This window comes from Haliotis rufescens, unplaced genomic scaffold (genome assembly GCF_023055435.1).
Source record: "Haliotis rufescens isolate VD_foot unplaced genomic scaffold, xgHalRufe1.0.p SCAF_13, whole genome shotgun sequence".
NCBI lineage: Eukaryota > Metazoa > Mollusca > Gastropoda > Lepetellida > Haliotidae > Haliotis > Haliotis rufescens.
This window is the reverse complement of record NW_025963813.1, coordinates 34399301-34422615: the sequence shown is the minus strand read 5'-3', so window position 1 is coordinate 34422615 and position 23315 is coordinate 34399301. Positions and strand designations below refer to the sequence as shown.

The 23315-nt window shown below is 37.6% G+C and overlaps 2 protein-coding genes across 9 annotated transcripts in view; both read right to left on the bottom strand.

Annotated features, from left to right (window-relative positions):
• The window catches only part of LOC125371694, a 50241-nt gene extending 38317 nt beyond the window's left edge, over positions 1-11924 (bottom strand). For 3 of the 8 annotated variants that reach the window (XM_048394453.1, XM_048394451.1, XM_048394454.1), the window contains exons 1-10: positions 11351-11924; positions 10771-10881; positions 9878-9973; positions 9440-9535; positions 9112-9246; positions 6090-6203; positions 5270-5502; positions 1871-2783; positions 1464-1589; positions 394-507 (exon numbers count right to left, since the gene is read on the bottom strand). In XM_048394453.1, the coding sequence (XP_048250410.1) occupies positions 5297-5502; positions 6090-6203; positions 9112-9246; positions 9440-9535; positions 9878-9973; positions 10771-10873 (750 nt within the window). In that variant the 5' untranslated portion in view covers positions 10874-10881; positions 11351-11924 and the 3' untranslated portion in view covers positions 394-507; positions 1464-1589; positions 1871-2783; positions 5270-5296. Of the gene's footprint in view, positions 1-393; positions 508-1463; positions 1590-1870; positions 2784-5204; positions 5503-6089; positions 6204-9111; positions 9247-9439; positions 9536-9877; positions 9974-10770; positions 10882-11350 lie in introns of all 8 variants that reach the window. The other 5 variants (XM_048394455.1, XM_048394452.1, XM_048394456.1 and 2 more) reach the window with 3 other exon arrangements.
• Positions 11925-19329: 7405 nt separating this feature from the next.
• Positions 19330-22780, bottom strand: LOC124151572. The gene is made up of 4 exons (XM_046524097.2): positions 22314-22780; positions 21930-22052; positions 20547-20681; positions 19330-20093 (listed from the first exon to the last, which is right to left on the bottom strand). Exons 1-4 carry the CDS (start codon positions 22354-22356, stop codon positions 19891-19893), a joined length of 504 nt encoding a protein of 167 aa, XP_046380053.1. The 5' UTR covers positions 22357-22780; the 3' UTR covers positions 19330-19890.
• Between the last annotated feature and the right edge of the window lie 535 nt (positions 22781-23315).

Sequence of the window (23315 nt, the reverse complement as noted above, 5' to 3'; positions counted from 1 at the left end):
AAAAGCAAACGTGTTACAATTGAATTTGAGAAAAGGTCAACAGTGTAAAATATCAAAATAATGTATACATGAATTTCGGCAGTAATACAAGAGAGATCTGTCCTGTAGACCCGTGAAGATCCGGGGTAGAATAGACCTTCAGCAACCCATGCTTGCCGTAAAACGCGACTATGTTGTCGTTAGAGGCGACTAACGGGATCGGGTAGTCATGCTCGCTGACTTGGTTGATGCATGTCATCGCATCCCAATTGCGTGGATCGATGCTCATGATGTCAATCACTGGATTGTCTGGTCCAGACTCGATTATTTACAGACCGCCGTCATATAGCTGGAATATTGTTGAGTGCGGCGTTAAACAACAAACAAATAAGATCCGTCCTTGACAAGCCTTACCTCTTCTGCCACCAGCCTTAGGTTGGCCACCGACTGAAGCAGCCATATTCCCGCTGTGGTTATCACCTGTGGCAATATTACTTATATTACCTTGGTTTGTGATTTGACGACTTCCTGTAATGTAAAATGTACATATTATTACATATTGGGATTGAATATAAATTATATTTAATACTTGTTAGTATTTTACAACGAATGCATTGACCAAAGTTTGATTTATAAACACATGCTTATGGTCTTCCCGGAACCGTTCATTAAGCTTTGTATTTTAGCCGATAATTCTTACTGTTGCTTTTATTTATTATAATTTAATATTCAAAGCATGAATGGGAATACATTTTCAGCAGAAAACACATTAGAAGTCGACTAAATTTTGGGGACAACAGAGAGCTGGGACTTCTCTACAGCCGATTGCGACGAAGCAAATGATTTCAATGTACATTGTGACGACACGAAAGTAGCTTGTGTAATAGAGCTAAACCTTTTAAGGCCTGCTGAATTGTATTAAGAGGAATTCACTTTGTGTTGACTTAACAAGTAGCAATGCGTGTCGTAAATGCGACTTGAGGATAACGAATACTAAAGTATATGTTGTGAGACATTAAATCGTCTGTTGGGGCACCCATCCCTCATCACAAGGCCATGTTGACGGTCACAAAATTCAGGATAACAATGAAGAAAATATTTTTGTTCGGACTAGTATATCTAGTTAGGCCAATGATTATTATTCGATAATGGCCATCTTCTGTCATTTGATTATGTGTTTAATGGAAAATAATTGTGAAAACCGGATGCCCAAATGATGGTTGACGGACTTTAGCTCTCCTTAAAGAGTATGTTTTGTTCCTCATTAAATGAGTTAATAACGATATACCCATAACAATTAATTCCTAAAAAATGAATATATGTCATGTTTTTTCAATCACATTAAACTGCAATATATATGGTATAAACCGGGGTTGTTGAAAAACATATTCAATGGATACTTCAATGAACACAACATTGTGATAAAAATACACAATGCACTTAATACTATTTTATTAACTGTGAATCTTTTTTGAGTTGTCTACCTTGGTTATGGGTGGTAGTGACGCTATTGCCCATCCCGCCGTGGACAACACCAGCAACATTGGACTTTTCCACCGTGCCGCCTTCAACTCCCGTGACTTTAATATCATACTTTGACATTTTGTATTCTGAATAAACAAGGATAAACAGACATGATGAGCAATACAACTTCACAATACAGAACAGGCGACAACATTTCAACTTGTTTCTATCATGGCTTTTTTCATTATCGAACTGTATTGCGCTTTTGACAAACTGGATCAGAAATACATATACTGGGCTACGACCAAGTGTCTACATGATGGCTACACACAAGCGGAATACATTTAATTTCTTATTATATCAAAGCCGTTGGATTAGTTTCAACTTAAAGAACACAGATCTATATATGACAAGAAAGTTAACCTACCTTGCTTCTGAAGGGCTCTTCACGCAATGAGCCTTGCTGTCACCTACCCGATAGTACATATTAACATATTGACATGGATCTATTTATAACCACTTTCCTGGAGAATACCTTCCGTAAATGACGCAACGTCATGAGTTGTGTCAATAAAAAACAATTCTAACTTCAATTCTGATGTCATCACTGCCTTACACCATGTCTCAAGTGACAAAAAGCCTATGATTATTTAGGCTGATATCAGACAGAATAGGACAACGGTGTGTGAGGCTTGTGTCAACTACCTGATTGATATTGAATTGAACTGAAACTAGGAACGGACTGTACACCTATTGTGTGAACGCTATCGATGTTGTCGGTTCATCACATGTGAGCTCATAACAGAAGCCGTCACATAGCTTGAATATCGCTGAGTGCGGTGTTAAACAACAAACAAACCAAATCCTAACAGAAACTTTAAGGAAACTGATTAATGCCCTTTTGTTGACGATTTCAATTTAGTGGTGAGCATATTTGAAATCAGCATAACGAGAGATTGATAATGACACTGATATCTTTCTATAAAATCATTTTAGTGATAAGCGATTATAAACCTCCAATCGAACAAGAAGTCTTTTCCCTGTTGAATGTGACTCAATCACGAGATGTACCTGTTTAGAAACATCCCCACTGTCCCCTAAAAGATTCATGATCCCTAACTGGGTTTTTTAAGTGTATGTAATCCGAGACAGAGAGTGACACTGAAATCTTTCCACGTAATCTATTTGAAGTCACTGCTGTGTTTTTTGCATTTGTTTTTGATACGAACTATCAATGCAAATGTGTTTCTCTTGTTCTGAATGTGGCTCTATCACGAGTTGTATTTGTTGAGTAACACTCCGGTGTGTAGAAGAGGCGACGACCGGTAATGATGGTCCAACTGAAAAAAGACGTAAAAGTGCTGAACTGCTTTCTTACGATTTCAAACAGAATGAACGTTTTGACATACACTTACTTAGATTCCCAATTACGTGCGATTGGCTGTCGATATATGGATGGTTATTTGACACTTACATTTTTGGAAGACACAAGACGAAAAAGTGATTTTAGGAAAGAGGCAGTCATATATATTGGTATTCTAGAATCGAATTTTTATAACCCTAAGGGTAACATATATTGATGCACGTATTTCTCGATTCAGAAATATCGATTTGTATCAATGAAAATCCACACAGAAAAGACATATATTTTGTGGTGCTACCTTTTTGCGTGCATACCATTGTGGTGCATAACAATATGATGATGTAGATATAGGTTCAGAAATTGTCGTTTTAAGTCGTTGAAATCAGAAATGCTGGTTTGAAAACTTCGACAAAATGTTTTCACCTGCAGGTTCTGAAATAACGCCATGAGACGGTTTAAAACACTATATTTATATGTCCCCTTCACAATGATCCAATTCAGTCTTTCCCGGGGAGAACATGCATTCATCCATTGTAAAACCCTCACTATGACCGTGCAGGGTATAAATAAATCAGTCACATTGTCCCACATTGAGTAGATGAAGGCTGCTGAACAGTGTAGGCGTTTTGAAAGTTTATCTAACTGTTGTTGCGTGAAAGGATATAGTATTAAAGTTATATTGATATGATTCATGATCGACTCTGCTTGTTGCAGAGGTTTCTTATGATTTGGTTGGTTGGTTTGTTGTTAAACGCCGCACTCAGCAATATTCCAGCTATTTGACGTCGGTCTGTAAATTATCGAGTTTGGACCAGACAATCCAGTGATTGACATCATGAGCATCGATCTACGCATTTGGGATCGCTGACATGCATCAATCAAGTCAGCGAGCCTGACCACCTGATCCCGTTAGTCGCCTTTTACAAGCATAGTCGGCTTTTACAGCAAGCATGGGTTGGTGAAAAACTATTCTATCCCAGATCTTCACGGGTCGAATTTAGAGAATTTTCGAGTGTGAAGTGCCCTTTGTGAGTACTTGAGAACCACGAAATTTAGAAACTTATGTAGGTGGAACCTTTTTTGTTCATTTCTTTGTGCATTGGCCAAGGCCTTATACAAAAATATACTTTGTACATTCTGTCGCCCTAGGATGTTATCTTCAACTACAAATACACATCCATGTTTCTCAAGGGCTGCAATCATAATTCATGAAATAATCGATATCATTCACTATTGTTATGTACAGCGTGTTAAAATACGCTATAGTCGATATTGCAGCCATGGCGATACAAAAAAAACTTAAAATAGACCATATCTCAGGTCCCATGCTTACGAATCCATTGCTGACTACTACTGAGCCGGGGTATCAACGTAATCATTATAAATAGATCCATCGGAAGTCATTGTTATTGAAAAGTGTAATGTTTCCACGAACTTTGTTATTATAAATACATATGTAAAGGACAATACAGAGATTTTAAATAAAAGAAGAGTTTTTTGCAACTTGAAACTCGTCAATATGTAAGTAATAACCGATATCAATGTGTTTTTAATATGCTCAGGGGAGCATGTGTGAATAAATATTTAAAAAAAACAATATGTGAAACAACACAAGGTTTTATGTCATATGTTGTATTACCCACTGAAACGGATGTACGAAGTTGGGTGAAAGATCGATAATGGCATCATAATTTCACGATAACCTCTACATGCATCATGTCAGAAAAACAACCCTCGGTCAATAACAACTTGTATTTCCGGTGTTTGGATGTAACCTAAAAGCAGAATAAAACCAATCAAAGATAACCTAAGCTTAAACACAATCTGATAAATCTGACAACGAATATTACAATAACTCGTGACGGAATTCGTCCAATATCGACCATCACCCATTCAAGTCTGAACCAGACGGTGGCCAACGTGGCAACGATCTTCAGCAACCCATCCTTGTTGCATCAGTATGCATCATGAATTCGCAAACACGATGGCTCAGAAGTTTTTATACAGAGACCGACGAATATGTTTCGGACGCACCAGGAAGCTTTTCCTGAGGAATTGAAGATAAATAAGTCAATTGATACACCTAAACAATCAAAGCAACACAAAAGTGATCTTGTTTCGATGTCAGCAATTAAGAATAGAATCGCATGTCATTGGTTTTAAGGGATGAAGTTCATATGTGTTTTGATTTCCCGGTGTTGATCATTTGAGTACTTTTTCTATAAATGCGAAAGTCATTCAAATTGTTGGCATGCGAGGACACGGCCAGCTAGCCCACAAGTTGTAATCTCCCGAGGGCTCATAAGCATTGACAAACAAACACAACACAGCAGCAGAAATGCAAGTGTATTATTTAATGTTTGAATAGTACAAAATACAATTTACTATGAGGACTAATGTTTGCAAACCTTCCTATTCACTGCGAAGTGTATCCACAGCGAGAAGGCGAACACAGTTACTCACTTGCTTCTTTGGTAATGTAAATCAAGTTCACTGAATGAGGTCTTCCTTTAAACACTTGAGCTTCCTTTGTTCTATCCTGCTGTTAATCTCAAGATCGACAAGAAATTCATCATCTAGGTCCATGAACAATCGCCCGTCAACAATATGTGTCTCAAAACTCTTAATTGTGTCCTCAGTGCAGTGGCGCTCCCTCAGAAGGTTTATCAGTTCTCCTGGGGTGAGTGCTTTAGGATCTGTTCAAGATGGATAATGTCGATTACAGATATGTCTCCCGATGCCACAAGTATTATCATGAGTACATTGTATTCATTAGAACCATTTACCTGAAGATTTATAAAAGAAACCAGTTTGATAAACACACCATTGAATACCCACAATAGTAATCGCACAAGGATATATATCCTTTATACCATGTGTTTATTAAAGCAAACGTGTTACAATTGAATTTGAGAAAAGTTCAACAGTGTAAAATATAAAAATAATGAATACATGAATTTCGGCTGTAATACAATAGAGATCTGTCCTGTAGACCCGTGAAGATCCGGGGTAGAATAGACCTTCAGCAACCAATGCTTGCCGTAAAAGGCGATTATGTTGTCTATGTTGTTAGAGGCGACTAACGGGATTGGGTAGTCAGGCTCGCTGACTTGGTTGATGCATGTCATCGCATCCCAATAGCGTGGATCGATGCTCATGATGTCAATCACTGGATTGTCTGGTCCAGACTCGATTATTTAGAGACAGCCGTCATATAGCTGGAATATTGCTGAGTGCGGCGTTAAACAACAAACAATAAAGATACGTCCTTGACAAGCCTTACCTCTTGTGCCACCAGCTGCAGGTTGGCCACCGACTAAGGCAGCCATATTCCCGCTGTGGTTATCACCTGTGGCAATATTACCTATATTACCTTGGTTTGTGATTTGACGACTTCCTGTAATGTAAAATGTACATATTATTACATATTGGGATTGAATATCAATTACATTTAATACTTGTTAGTATTTTACAACGAATGCATTGATCAAAGTTTGATTTATAAACACATGCTTATGGTCTTCCCGGAACCGTACATTAAGCTCTTTATCTTAGCCGATAATTCTTCTTGTTGCTTTTATTTATTTTAATTCAATATTCAAAGCATGAATGGGAATACATTTGCAGCAGAAAACACTAAGACAACAGAGAGCTGTGACTTCTCTACAGCCGATTAAGATGAAGCAAATGCTTTCAATGTGCATTGTGACGACATTATTGTGGCTTGTGCAATAGAGCTAAACCTTTCAAGGCTTGCTAAATTGTATTTAGACGTACTAACTTTGTGTTAACAAGTAGCAATGCGTGTCGTAAATGCGACTTGAGGATAACAAATACTAAAGTATATGTTGTGAGACATTAAATCGTCTGTTCTTATACCCCAACTCTCATCACAAGGCCATGTTGACGGACACAAAATTAAAGGATAACAATGAAGAAAATATTTTTGTACATACTGGTATACATCTAGTTAGGACAATGATTATTATTTGATAATGACCAACTTCCGTCATATGATTATGTGTTTAATGAAAAATAATTGTGAATACCGGGTGCCAAAATTATGTTTGACGGACTATTATGTTTTGTTCCTCATTAAATCAGTTAATAATTATATACCAATAACGATTTATTCATAAATAATGAATAAATGTCATGGTGTTTTTTTCATCACATAAAAGTGTAATATATACGTTATTAGTCGGTGTTATTGAAAACAATATTTAATGGACATTTAAATTAACACAACATTGTAATAAAAATGCAGAATACACTTAACCTATTTTATTAATCGTGAATATTTTTTTATTTGACTACCTTGGTTATGGGTGGTAGTGACCCTATTGCCCATCCCGCCGTAGACAATACGGCTTTGGACGGCATTGGACTTTTCCACCGTGCCGCCAGGATAAACAGACATGATGAGCGATATAACGTCACAAGTACAGAACAGGCGACAACATTTCAACATGTTTCTATCATGGCGTTTTATTATCGAACTGTATTGCGCTTTTGACAACCTGGATCAGGAATACACATTTTGGGCTACTACGACCATATGTCTACATAGTGGATACACACAAGCGGAATACGTATAATAATCCCCCGCCCCAACGAAGTTGGCGGGGGATATAGAAATGAGTTCCGTCCGTGTGTGTGTGCGTGTGTGTGTGCGTGTGTGTGTGCATGTGTGCGTCCCGAAATCGTTTCCGGAGCATAACTCAGAAACCGTTAAATATTTCTCTACGAAGCTTTGCATGTTTACCAGACACATACTGAACTGGTGCCTTTTGCTACTAAGGAGTTTTATTAATTTTTATTTTTTTACGTTTCCATGGCAACAAGTTGGACTTAGGTTCTATAAGGGTGCTGTTCGTTTCCTGAGCGTAACTCAAAAACCGTTAAATCCTTTCTTACAAAACTTTGCATGTCTACCAGACACATACTGAACTGGTGCCTTTTGCTATTTAGGAATTTGATAAACTATTATTTTTTACGATTCCATGGCAACAAGTTGGACTTAGGTTCTATTATAGGGTGGGTTCACTTATGGAGTATAACAAATAAACTGTTAAATATTTCCTTGCCAAACATTGCATGTCTATATATAAAGCACATACTGAACTGGTGCCTTTTGATATTAACGAGCTATAGAAATGTATATTTTAGAATTTCCATTACAGCTATTTTGACATGGGCTAAAAGAAATGCTGGGTCATTTACCTGGTTTGGGACCATAACGTGTTAAAATAGGCGGGGGATACAGATGACTTCGTCGACTATACGCTTGTTTCTTATGATATCAAAGCCGTTGGTCTAGTTTTAAACTTAAAAAACACAGATCTGTGTATGACAAGAACGTTAACCTACCTTGCTTCGGAAGGGCTCTTCATGCAATGAGCCGCGCTAACACCTACCCGGTATTACATATTAACATATTGACATGGATCTATTTATAACCACTTTCCTGGAGAATAACTTCCGCAAATGACCAACGAGATGAAACGCAACGCAAATGAGATGATTGTTGTTGTTTTCTTATTCTCAGAACTTTCATGTTCCATATAACAACACTGTTGTCAAATTCAATGTTTATTATGTTATAATGGATGATAAAATTATGCAGTGATAAAACTACGGTTCAAATGATAAAGGAAGTGAGCAGCCATCAGATAATTCATATTGGCATGCATAGCATCAGCACGGCAGTGCATTACACATGTTCATTAAATTGTCGATAAGATTGTGCGAATATATTATTTGGGAAGAAATTTCTTCCTTTCAAACGAGTCGTCAATGCCAAAGTCTCTAAGTTCATCCTCGTTGAGCTGAGACAACAAATCCCCATCAATGCCATGTGTCTTGAATAGTAGTAAATATATTTCATAATAAAAGCCCAAAGCCACACGTTATGTCACGTTGAAGCTCTGTGATGGTTTTCATGTTACACAATGAAACAGTATGTCACTGTGGCGACGGTTAACATATATGTTTATCAGTTTTCTTATAAACGATTTATGAGAAGGGTGTTTCTTTAAAATCAGTGATTCTGTATTAATAGCATTTCGTCTCAGGAGCATCTATGAATACATTTTGAAGGATACTTATTTGTAGTGCAGAAGTAAACATGATTCTTCTTATTAGTTAAAATAAATACAGGTGCAGAATTTCGTTTCAGAAACGTTGGAGCTTTTCCGCAAAGATAATAGCTTATCAAATTTCGGCTATCAATGAAGTATTGATCCTGGAATGATAGATCAGCTGTTCAAAGGTTCATGTAACACCGATGATTAACAGTAATCTACCTTTTCCTTCGAAGTATGTCTTGGGTCCTGAACTTTGCCCTGTGATTCCTCCTTGTTCCACAGTTGCGCCCCGCATGTCCTGCCCACCTACGACGCCGTGGGCATTTTCAATATTGTATGTTTGCTGCCTGTTTTCTGGAATGATACGTAACTGATGTCGATAGTGAGATCAACGTGTGGAGATAGAAAACCGATTGAGTAATTGTCAAATTCAATATCAAAAGGAATAACGTTTCTTGATTTCATAAGATATATGTGATCGATGAACGACCAACCATATTAGCCTTTTAATATAGGATGATGTGTTTTCGTGAATCCATTAACTTACCAATTGATCCCATTTGGCCGTTATTAATGCCTGAAACGACAGAATTGCGTACCTCAGCATTATCCTTGACACCCGTCACTTCCATGTTGCCAATATCTGGTGAATATATTAAACATTTCTCATGAATATACGCACAACCTAATAAAGGAAAATATTAATACTATTGATAATCTGAGTGAGTGAGTGAGTATGGAGATATGAAACCAATTCAGTTAATTGTTAAATTCGATATCAAATTAGATTATGTTTCTTGATTTTATTTGCTACATGTGATGGATTCAAGGCCAACCGTATTAGCCTCGATTGAGTAAATTGTCAAATTCAATATCAAAAGGAATAACGTTTCTTGATTTCATTAGATATATGTGATTGATGAACGACCAACCATATTTGCCTATTAATGTAGGATGATGTGTTTTCGTGAATCCATAAACTCACCAATTGATCCCATTGGACCGTTATTAATGCCAGTAGCGACAGAATTGACTACCACAGCATTACCCTTGACACCCGTCACTTTCATTTTCTTGATACCTGGTGAATATATTAAACATTTCTCATGAATATATGCACAACCTAATAAAGGAAAATATTCATACTGTTGATAATCTGAGTGAATGAGTGAGTATGGTTTTAGCAATATCCCAGCAATATTACGGCGGGGGACACCAGAAATGGGCTTCACACATTGTACCCATGTCGGGAATCGAACCCGGGGCTTCGGCCTGACGAGCGAACGCTTTAACTACTAGGCTACCCGACCGCCCCATTTTATAACCTGAAATAAAAGTGCTATGATATGATATGTTACTTGTTCGAAATCCTTTGATCACACAATAATGTAAAGACCTTTACATATATTGTTATGCTATCTGAAGCCTTGATAGTGGGAACAGCTAGAAACTATTTAAGTATGGCAGCTGGCTGAGACAGAATGGGTTCATTGTTTCCTCTTTTTGAATTTGTGCATTCTAACAATGACAACATCACACGTTGATATACTTCAGTAGCCCAACACATAGTATTACCAACACATATGACCATTTACTACAAGTAACTAATGGGATCGGGTGGACAGGCTCGCTGACTTGGTTGATTCATATCATCATATCCCAATTGCATGGATCGATGCTTATAATGCCAATCACTGGATTGTCTGGTTCAGACTCGATTTTTTACAGTCCATATAGCTGGAATATTGCTGAGTGCGGCGTTGAACAACAAACGAACGAACGAAGAATTAAAGTGTTCATGTGAAAAGTAAATATGAATAAACAATTGCCATCATTGAAAAGTGAGAACAAAATTACAGATATAGAAACATTATATACCTATCTGTGATGGAAGTTCTCCGTCACTGTTTTGAATCCCAACCGCTCTTGAGTTTTTCACCTTAGCTTTTCCGTCTACCCCTGTCACTTCAATTGTTGCCATTGTTCAACCTGTAATCAAACAGAACACACACATTACAACCACACTGGTACACCATTTACAGACTGTACTAACACCTGGTTATTCCGAAGTAGATTTGACCTGCAGAAGTTGATTTATATGTCCAACACTGTGGCACCTAACATGTATCGAGCGTCATTACATTGTTGTGCCGATAATGTTGAAGTTACATGTTCTTCAATAAGAGTAAATACAGATTGTTTATGGTATGGAAATAAATAATCCATAAACAAATTACTAATCAAAATGCCAACCTGCATACCCTAATGACATTACAAACGAAAGTTAACAATTCGTGTCCGCTTTGGAATAAGCTGTCGATAATTCAAACATTCAAAACTATATGTCAATCAAAACCACATCGGTTCTGATATATTCTTAAATTGTACTCTCTTTCAACTCCTTCATAAAGGTCTTCTTATTTAATTGAGTTGAGTTACTTATGAAATAAAGCATTACCTTTTGCGGAACAAATATCCTGGCTGCTTTGGTATTTGTATCCTAGTGATGTGATAGTAGTCTGTGTACTGAAATTATTGATTTTTTGTGACATGGACTTATTTTTAGTTTCGTGCACGTGACGTGGATTTAAATTTATGTTTATGTTATGGCACATTAACTGACTTACACTTTGCTGTATGTTATCGATTAAATACTAGCACGGTAAACTTTGTGTATGCTTAAATTTTATCTGAATAAGTTCATACGTTTCAACATTATTTGAGGTAACACATTGTGCATGTCAATCCCAGAGCCCGTTCATTTATATCGATTAACCCATTCATTGCGTTCCTCGGGAATGTGCACAGCATTGTGTTGACGCTTGAATACATTCGGAAACTTGTCGTTTTAATTCATTGTGAGATACAGAATCAGAAATGTTGGTTTTGAATGCTTCACTCCTACCGAGAACTAAAGTTGCTTGGGACATATTCTAACACCGGAATCCCTACATTTAGAGAAAACAGATAACAAGTTATCATCATTTATGGAATGTTGGTTTTGCTGCGTGTATGATAGAAGGTGTGTTGGTCACACAAAAAACGTAAATTTTCCATGAAAACTGTCATGCTTAAATGAATCGTCTTTATGGATAAGGTCTTCTCGCGTGCTGACTGAACGAAAACTACCAGTAATTTGTTATTCCTTAGTAAATGATTATATATCATGGCCAATAGAAGAATAGACGGTTTCTGTGAAAGAGAAGTGGTCTTCAAACATACAATGCCTTACATTGAGGTTAGGAAAAGCTTTTGAACACTATATATCTCCCTAAACGGATCCACGTAAAAGGAAATGAAGTGTTTATATAGTTAAACCAGTATGTATAAACATACATAAACAGGGTAGTTTTTTTCTGTTTTGTTGGAGTAAGTGAATCACACATTGAGGATCTGTCTAACCATGACGGTACTGGAATACATAGATGAGTAACATCCTCCAGCACTGAAAGGTTGTTGATTGTTTAAATAGTGAAGGGTGTGTTAAATTTTTTTTCTCTAAATGCCTGGAGTTAAAGAAAATCCTATTTAAGGTGCTCACAACAAAACATCATCATTTGGCATTAATTTGTATGGGTTACATAAACTTACGAAGATTCGGGGATAATTGGTTTTCAGCAACCCACCCGATCCCGTTAGTCCCCTCTAACGACAAGCATAGGCGCCTTTACCCCGGATCTTCACGGGTCGAATTTCGAGAATTTTCGAGTATTAAGTGCCTCTTATGTGTATACTTGAGAACCATGAAATTTAGAAACTTACTAAAGTGGAACCTTTTTGTTCATTTCTTTTGTACATTGGCCCAATGCCTTATACAAAAATATACTTGATATATTGATTCTTTGATTGACACTGTTTGGGATATTACATGAAATAAATATTTTGTACTTTAAAAGTTTGAGCTGTATGGAAACTAAGTATGGATCAGTATGGACTAGATTTGGACATCCTTCTACTTTGGAAAATGTGTTCCAGATTTAGATGAACCTTCAAGGACATATACCGAAAAAGTTTGTACATTCTGTCGCCCTAGGATGTTATCTTCAACTACAAATACACATCCATGTTTCTGAAGGGCTGCAATCATAATTCATGACATAATCGATATCATTCACTATTGTAATGTACAGCGTGTTAAAATACGCTATAGTCGATATTGCAGCCATGGCGATACAAAAACAACTTAAAATAGACCATAGGTCCCATGCTTACGAATCCATTGCTGACTACTACTGAGCCGGGGTATCAAAGTAATCATTATAAATAGATCCATCGTTAGTCAATGTTATTGAAAAGTGTAACGTTTCCACGAACTTTGTTGTTATAAATACATATGTAAAGGACAATACAGAGATTTTAAATAAAAGAAGAGTTTTTTGCAACTTGAAACTCGTCAATATGTAAGTAATAACCGATATCAATGTGTTTTTAATATGCTCAGGGGAGCATGTGTGGATAAATATTTAAAAAAAACAATATGTGAAACAACACAAAGTTTTATGTCATATGTTGTATCACCCACTGAAACGGATGTACGAAGTTGGGTGAAAGATCGATAATAGCATCATAATTTCACGATAACCTCTACATGCATCATGTCAGAAAAACAACCCTCGGTCATTAACAACTTGTATTTCCGGTGTTTGGATGTAACCTCAAAGCAGAATAAAACCAATCAAAGATAACCTAAGCTTAAACACAATCTGATAAATCTGACAACGAATATTACAATAACTCGTGACGGAATTCGTCCAATATCGACCATCACCCATTCAAGTCTGAACCAGACGGTGCCCAACGTGGCAACGATCTTCAGCAACGGATGCTTGTCGTATCAGTATGCATCATGAATTCGCAAATACGATGGCTAAGAAGTTTTTATACCGAGACCGTGCAATATGTTTCGGACGCACCAGGAAGCTTTTCCTGAGGAATTGAAGATAAATGGGTCAATTAATACACCTTGAAAATCAAAGCAACACAAAAAGTGATCTTGTTTCGATGTCAGCAATTAAGAATAGAATCGCATGTCATTGGTTTTAAGGGATGAAGTTCATATGTGTTTTGATATCCCGGTGTTGATCATTTGAGTACTTTTTCTATAAATGCGAAAGTCATTCAAATTGTTGGCATGCGAGGACACGGCCAGCTAGCCCTCAAGTTGTAATCTCCTGAGGGCTCATTTGCATTGAAAAACAAACACAACACAGCAGCAGAAATGCAAGTGTATTATTTAATATTTGAAAAGTACAAAATACAATTAAATAAACGAAATTGGCTTATTTTTTATATTTCATGAGGACTTATGTTTGCAAACCTTCCTATTCACTGCGAAGTGTATCCACAGCGAGAAGGCGAACACAGTTATTCACTTGCTTCTTTGGTAATGTAAATCCAGTTCACTGAATGAGGTCTTCCTTTCAACGCTTGAGCTTCCTTTGTTCTATCCTGCTGTTAATCTCAAGATCGACAAGAAGTTCATCATCTAGGTCCATGAACAATCGCCCGTCAACATTATGTGTCTCAAAACTCTTAATAGTGTCCGCATTGCTGGAGCTCCCTCAGAAGGTTTATCAGTTCTCCTGGAGTGAGTGCTCTAGGATCTGTTCAAGATGAATAATGTCAATTACAGGTATGCCTCTCGATGTCACAAGTATTATCATGAGTACATTGTATTCATTAGAACCATTTACCCGAAGATTTATAAAAGAAACCAGTTTGACAAACACACCATTGAATACCCACAATAGTAATCGCATAAGGATATATATCTTATATACCATGGGTTTATAAAAGCAAAACATATTACAATTGAATTTGAGAAAAGGTCAACAGTGTAAAATATCAAATTAATGTATACATGAATTTCGGCTGTAATACAATAGAGATCTGTCCTGTAGACTCGTGAAGATCCCTGGTAAAGTAGGCCTTCAGCAACCAATGCTTAACGTAAAAGGCGACTATGCTGTCGTTAGAGGCGACTAACGGGATCGGGTGGTCAGGCTAGTTGACTTGTTTGATGAATGTCATCGCATCCCAATTGCGTGGATCTATGCTCATGATGTCAATCACTGGATTGTCTGGTCCAGACTCGATTTTTTTACTGAACGCCGTCGTATAGCTGGAATATTGCTGAGTGCGGCGTTAAACAGCAAACAAAGAAGATCCGTCCTTGACAAGCCTTACCTCTTGTGCCACCAGCTGCAGGTTGGCCACCGACTGAAGCAGCCATATTCCCCCTGTGGTTATCACCTGTGGCAATATTACCTATATTACCTTGGTTTGTGATTTGTCGACTTCCTGGAATGTAAAATGTACATATTATTACATATTGGGATTGAATATAAATTACTTTTAATACTTGTTAGTATTTTACAACGAATGCATTGACCAAAGTTTGATTTATAAACACATGCTTGTGGTCTTCCCAGCATCGTACATTGAGCTCTGTATTTCTTCTTGTTGCTTTTGTTTATTATAATTTAATATTCAAAACATGAATGGGAATACATTTTCAGCAGAAAACACATTAGCAGTCGACTAAGTTTTGTGGACAACAGAGAGCTGGGACTTCAAATGTTTTCAATGAGCGTTGTGACGACATTATTGTGGCTTGTGTAATAGAGCTAAACCTTTCAAGGTCTGCTAAGTTGTATTTAGAGGTACTAACTTTGTGTTAACAAGTTAGAATGCGTGTCGTAAATGCGACTTGAGGATAAAGAATACTAAAGTATATGTTGGGAGACATTAAGTCGTCTGTTGTGGCACCCAACTCTCATCCAAAGGCCATGTTGACGGTCACAAAATTATAGGATGACAATGAAGAAAATACTTTTGTTCGGACTACAATATATCTAGCTAGGTCTATGATTATTATTCGATAATGACCATCTTCCGTCATATGATTATGTGTTTAATGGAAAATAATTGTGAATACCGGGTGCCAAAATGATGGTTCCTCATTAAATCAGTTAAAAATGATATACCAATAACGAATTATACATAAATAATGAATACATGTCATGTTGGTTTTTTTCATCACATTAAAGTGCAATATATACGTGATTAGTCGGTGTTGTTGAAAACAATAATTAAAGGACATTTCAATGAACATAACATTGTAATAAAAATGCATAATACACTAAACCTATGTTATTAATCGTAAACTTTTTGAGTTGACTACCTTGGTTATGGGTGGTAGTGACCCTATTGCTCATCTCGCCGTAATTAATACCAGCAACATTGGACTTTTCCACCGTGCCGCCTGCAACTCCCGTAGCTGTGATTTTTGACATTTTGTTTTCTGAATAAACAAGGATAAACAGGCATGATGAGCGATATAACGTCACAAGTACAGAATAGGCGACAACATTTCAACATGTTTCTATCATGGCGTTTCATTGTCGAACTGTATTGCGCTTTTGACAACCTGGAACAGAAATACACATACTGGGCTACGACCAAATGTCTACTAGTGGCTACACACAAGCGGAATACATTTAATTTCTTATTATATCAAAGCTGTTGGATAAGTTTAAACTTAAAAAAACACAGATCTGTGTATGACAAGAAGGTTAACCTACCTTGCTCCTGAAGGGCTCTTCATGCAATGAGCCTCGCTATTACATACCAGTCATCATATATTAACATATTTACAACCACTTTCCTGGAAAATACCTTCCGTAAATTACGGAACGTCATGATTTGTGTCAATAAAAAACAATTCTAACTTCAATTCTGATGTCATCACTGACTTACATCATGTCTCAAATGACAAAAAGCATATGATTATTTAGGCTTATATCAGGCAAAAAAGAGCAAGGGTGTGTGAGTCTTGTGTCAACCAACTGGTTGATATTGAATTGCAGACGTTTAGTATTAAGTAGGAACGGACTGTACACCTATTGTGTGAACGCTATCGATGTTGTCGGTTCATCTCATGTGTGCTCATAACAGAAGCCGTCGTATAGCTGGAATATTGCTGAGTGCGGTGTTAAACAACAAACAAACAAACCAAATCATAACAGAAACATTAAGGAAACTGATTATTCCCTTTTGTTGACGCTTTCAATTAAGTGGTGAGTATATTTGAAATCAGCATCACGAGAGATTGATAGTGACACTGATATCTTTCTTCACAATCATTTCAGTGATAAGCGAATTTAAACCTTCAATCGAACGAGAGGTCTTTTCTCTGTTGAAAGTGACTCAATCACGAGTTGTACCTGTTTAAAAAATATCCCAACTGTCCCCTGAAAGATTTATGATCCCTAACTGGTTTTTTTAAGTGTATGTAATCCGAAACAGATAGTGACACTGAAATCTTTCCACGAAATCTATTTGAAATAACTGCTGTGTTATTGCATTTGTTTTTGATACGAACTGCAAATGGATTTTTTTGTCTCTTGTTTTGAATGTGGCTCAATCACGAGTTGTATTTGTTTAGTAACACTCCCGGTGTGCAGAAGGGGCGACGACTGGTAATGATGGCCCAACTGAAAAAAGACGTAAAAAACTGCTGAACTGCTTTGTTATGATGTCACATATAATGAACGTTTTGACATACACTGACTTAGATTCCCAATTGCGTTCGATTGGCTGTCGATATTTGGATGGTTATTTGACACTGACATTTTTGGAAGACACAAGACGAAAAAGTGATTTAAGAAAAGAGGCAGTGATACATTTAACAGCCAGGTTATTCTAGGATCGAATTTGTATAACCCTAAGGGTAACATATATTGACGCACGTATTTCTCGATTCAGAAATATCGATTTGTACCAATGAAAATCCACACAGAAAAGACATATGTCTTTCGGGGTGCTACCTTTTTGACGTGCATACCATTGTGGTGCATAAAAATATGATGATGTAGATATAGGTTCAGAAATTGTCGTTTTAAGTCGTTGAAATCAGAAATGCTGTTTTGAAAACTTCGTCAAAATGTTTTCACCTGCAGGTTCTGAAATAACGCCACCAGACGGTTTAAAACACTATATTTATGTGTCCCCTTCACAGTGATCTGATTCAGTCTTTCCTGAGGAGAGCATGCATTCATCCATTGCAAAACCCTCACTATGACCGTGCAGGGTATAAATAAATCAGTCACATTGTCCCACACTGAGTAGTTGAAGGCTTTTGAATAGTGTAGGTGTATTGAAAGATTCTCTAACTGTTGTTGAGTGAATGGAGATATTATTGAAGTTATTCACAACAAATCTTCAACATTGGACACGAATTGATATGATTCAAGATCGACATTGCTTGTGGCAGAGACTTCTCATGAATATGGAAAGGGTTTTGTCGCTTTTATTCACCTGGATTAAATCTTATTTAACCAGTATTATATGAACTTCGAAAGTAACCAGGAGGTGCATAAAATATGTAAATGTACAATGTCAATGCAAAGGAGAATAACCAGTGTTGAATATCCACCGAAGCAGACTCCACTTGGCGTAAGGGCAAAATAGCTGTGACCGTTTTATGAATGGACTAGTGAAAATCAGTGATGACACCAGGTATTCTCAAAAAGGGTAAGCATGTCCAGTGGCATTCACACCAGTTGCATAAACAAGCAAGCATTCATTACCTGACGCCGCACAGCCATGTGACGGCAGCCTGAAAACAGGCCAGACAATCAAGTGATAGATGAATCAGAAAACCGATCCGTTAAGAAAATGAAATTAAGCCTACTTTGTACCAGTACAGAGATTCTTTTGCTTATAAGTAAAGGAAAAAGTGTAAAGCGTGTATTCGTTTTGCAACCAACTGTGGAATACAATTTAGACCACGTTTACTCGAAATATTTGGACCACGGATGAAGAAAGAGAGTGAGTTCTGTTTAACGCCGCTTTTAACAGTATTCCAGTTATATCGCGGTGTGTCAGCTTAATGTGGGAGGAAAGCCCGAAGTGATGCAGGTCTCAGACGTTTACCACCTCGGTGAAACCAACGAGCACGGGTATGGTGCTGACAAACCTAGAAACATAATCGGGGCGAACCGGTATTCGAACCCACAATCATAGGTTTCTGGCGTGCCCAAGGGACGCAACTCTGCACAGCGAATCGCGGGGCCTTAGACGACTGGGCCACCCGTGCCCCCTAATTAACAAAGTGCCCCCCCTCCCCCCCAACCCCCCTAGTGATGAAGAACTACTCCAATATGTGATTTTCACATACAATACAGACAACTCAACAAATAGGGAACACGCTTATCAAAATCTTAAGATAAAGATAATCTCACCAGAGTGTGCTGACAAACCTAGAAACATAATCGGGGCGAACCGGGATTCAAACCCACAATCGTAGGTTTCTGGCGTGCCCAAGGGACGCAACTCTGCAGAGCAAATCGCGGCGCCATCCGTGTCCCTACGGATGAAGAACTTCTCCAATATGTGATTTTCACATACAATACAGACAACTCAACCAATAGGGAACACGCTCATCAAAATCAAATTTATCAACACAAATTGATGAAAGTGGAAAACGAGTGTTGATATAATTTATATCAAAAGACATGAGTGTGAGATTTATCAGTTTTGGATGATAAATTGCAATAAAAGGCTAGTAATTATTATAACATATCACAGTTTTAGCATTACTTATGCACCCAAACATACACTGCAGTTTCTATTTTCTACAAATAATCGATCTTAATTTGCAGAAGTATTTTTTCCATGAATACGAATGAGAAGGTGGATGATATGACTGTTGTTTTCTTATTCGTAGAAGGGGGGTGAGATGATTGTTGTTGTTTCCTTATTCTCAGAACTGTCATGTTCCATATGACAACACTGTTGTCAAATTCAACGTTTATTATGTTATAATGGATGATAACATTATGCAATGCTAAAACTAAGGTTCAAATGATAAAGGAAGTGTCTGTGGATCTAAATACAGTGAGCAGCCATCAGATAATTCATATTGGCATGCATCGCATCGGCACGGCAGTGCATTGCACATGTTCATTAAATTGTCGATAAGAATGTGCGAATATATTATTTGGGAAGAAATTTCTTCAGATTAAGTATTTTCTTCCTTTCAAACGAGTCGTCAATGCCAAAGGCTTTAAGTTCATCCTCGTTGAGCTGAGACAATAAATCCCCATCAATGCCATGTGTCTGGAACAGTGGTATGTGTTTCTCTAGCTTCTTCTCCTGTAGGAGACCAATAATGTCCACCTCAGAGATGTCCGAACGAGCTGGAATGCAAACTTAGTAGTAAATATATTTCATAATAAAAGCCCAAACCCACACGTTATGTCACGTTGAAGCTCTCTGATGGTTTTCATGTTACACAATGAAACAGTATGTCACTGTGGCGCTGGTTAAAAAATATTGTTTATCAGTTTTCTTATTAACGATTCATGAGAAGCGTGTTTCTCTAAGATCAGTGATTCTGTATTAATAGTATTCCGTCTCAGGAGCATCTATGAATACATTTTGAAGGATACTTATTTGTAGTGCAGAAGTAAACATATTTTTTCTTATTAGTTAAAATAAATACGGGTGCAGAATTTCGTTTTTAAAACGTTTGAGCTTTTCCGCAAAGATAATAGCTTATCATATTTCGGCTATCAATGAAGTATTGATCCTGGAATGATACATCAGCGGTTCAAAGTTTCATGTAACACAGATGATTAACAGTAATTTACCTTTTCCTTCGAAGTATGCAATGGGTCCTGATCTTGGCCCTGTGATTCCCCCTTGATTCACAGATGCGCCTCGCATGTCCTGCCCACCTACGACGCCTTGGGCATTTTCAATATTGTATGTTTGCTGCCTGTTTTCTGGAATGAAATGTTAATGATGATTAGATCAATGTGTGGAGATAGGAAACCAATTCAGTTAATTTTTAAATTCGATATCAAATCTTGATTTTATTTGCTACATGTGATGGATGCAAGGCCAACCATATTAGCCGTGTAATGTTGGAGGATGTGTTCCTGCGAATCGCTATCCTCATTTGGTCTTTATTATTTGTTTGGTCATCGCAACTAGCATATTGACCAATTGCTGATTCATAGTTTTAAAGAGACCTCTTATCAATATGGAAAGGGTTTATAAGGGATTGTGTATAATTTATAATTATTCAATATTCAAAATATGTTGCAATACCTTTTTAGCCGTAAACATGAGAACAATAGACTAATTAAGGTATAGTATTTCAAGTTTTAGGGACAACAAAGAGCTAGGCTCTGGCTCCCTTCTTTCACCTACTGTCGCGTAATAAATGCCTAGCAATGAGAGCTGCTATGACATAATAATGACGCTTGCTATATAACCAAATCTTTCAAGGCGCTCTTAATTGTCTTAAAAGGTGCTACACACTCTCAGTGCAACTTAAGTATTATGATGTTATAAAATTATGTTTGAGCACACGCATATGTCCAGGGCCTTATTTCTTTTAAAGACTACTATGGGTGTTTCATTTATTCAGATCGAAAAATAGCTAAAGAGACATAGGTCAGCTAACATAGTGTTTTCCAAAACAAACAAAGTGTTCCCGTTTATTTTATGTATTGAAGAAAGGAGATAAGCGTCCAGTGTTCGTAGTGCTAGCAATGTTACCCATGTAATGCTGTATGTCCTTCAAGTTCAATTTAGCCCTGTTAAAACAGTATGCTTGTCTTCTTTTTAAATCCAGTAAATAACGAAATATTCTTGCCAAATAATGTATATATGTCTTTTTTTACCACATTAATGTATGACATTTATTATGAATCTGTGTTTTTTTAATTATTTGAATCGTTAAATGGAGTGAGTGAGTGAGTTGATTTCACGCCGCTTTTAGCAATATTCCAGTAATGTCACGGCGGGGGCCACCAGAAATGGGCTTCACACATTGTACCCATGTCGAGAATCGAACCCGGGTCTTCGGCGTGACGAGCAAACGCTTTAACCACTAGGCTAACCGACCGCCCCTGTTAAATGGAACATTTCAAAATATGACATCGATATGAACAGCAAAGGGATATATCCACAGGACACTAAGTCTATGTTACAAATAGTGAACAAAAACTCTTTCAGTTGACTACCTTGGTTGTGGTTGGTAGTGTAGGTATTACCCATCCCGTCGTGGACGATACCAGCCATATTGGTCGTTTTCGTCGTGCCTTCACCTCCCTTCATTGTGATATCATACTTTGACATTTTGTAATCTGAATAAAAAAAGATAAACAACTATGATATGCAATATAACTGCCCAAAATTTGCAACAGGCTTCTCTCGTGGTTTTTCATCGTCTAACTGTTGTGTCCTTTTGACAAACTGGACAACAAACAAACAAATTAGATTACGAACTGTGTCTACATGGTGGCTATATACGAGCGGAAGACATGCTATCTCTTTTTTATACTCCGCTGTTGGATGGTTTAAACTTTAATAACACAGAGCTGTGTATGACAAGGAAGTCAACCTACCTTGAATCTGAAGGGCCCTTCGCGTTATGAGCCTCACTATCATTCCCGGTATAACATGTTAACACATTGACATGGATCTATTTATAGCCATATTTCTCGGGAATACGTTCCTTAAATGACGCAAGGTTATGAATAGCATGAAAGGAAGACAACTCAAGCTTTACGTCTGATGAGGTATTATCACCATGTTTTACGTTACAAATAGGTCATAGATATCTAGGCTGATGTCAGGCAGAAAGAGCAGGGTTGTGTATCGCTAGTGTCAACTTACGGATTGATATTGAATGGCAAACGTTTAGTTTTTACTATGAATGATCTGTATACCCATTGGACGAGCCATATTGATGTGGTCTGTTCATCTGATGTGTGCTCATGATGTAATATGCAATTATAAAATGGCAATGCACAAAAATGCAGCCCTGATTATCCACCGAAAAAGGTTTTGCCTAAAGGGCCAAATAGCTGTGAAGCTTTTATGAATGGACCACTTAAAATCAGTGATGTAACACCAGGCGCTCGGGAAAAGGGTAAGCATGTCCTGCCCCACCAGTAGCATTAATTAGTATAACATGCTACATTTTCTACACATTTCATTTTCTACAGATAGTCATTCTTCAGTCGAACTAGAAGGAAAGGGGGATTGGGGGGGGGGGGGGGGGGGGGAGAGGAGGGAAGGGGGCAGTCGTCTAAGGAGTCACGGTATGGCTGAAATATCGCCGATGTGACTTAAAATTTCAACTCACTCACTCAGTCGTCAAAAGGAGCCGCGATTCGCTGTGCAGAGGTGCGCGCTTGGGCACGCCAGAAAGCTATGATTGTGGGTTTGAATCCCCGTTCGCCCCGATTATGTTTCTTGGTTTGTCAGCACCGTACCCGTGCTCGTGGGTTTCACCGAAGTGGTAAATGTCTGAGACCTGCATCACTTCGGGCTTTCCTCCCACATTAAGCTGACACGCTGTGATATAACTGGAATACTGTTGAAAGCGGCGTTAAACCCAACTC

Coding starts and splice junctions, on each gene's coding strand:
- LOC124151572 (XM_046524097.2), bottom strand. CDS start 22,356: ATGATAGTGAGGCTCATAACGCGAAGGGCCCTTCAGATTCAAG. Junction 22,053..22,313: donor AAGGGCCCTTCAGATTCAAG/GTAGGTTGACTT, acceptor TTTTTTATTCAG/ATTACAAAATGTCAAAGTAT. Junction 20,682..21,929: donor CACTACCAACCACAACCAAG/GTAGTCAACTGA, acceptor ATTTCATTCCAG/AAAACAGGCAGCAAACATAC.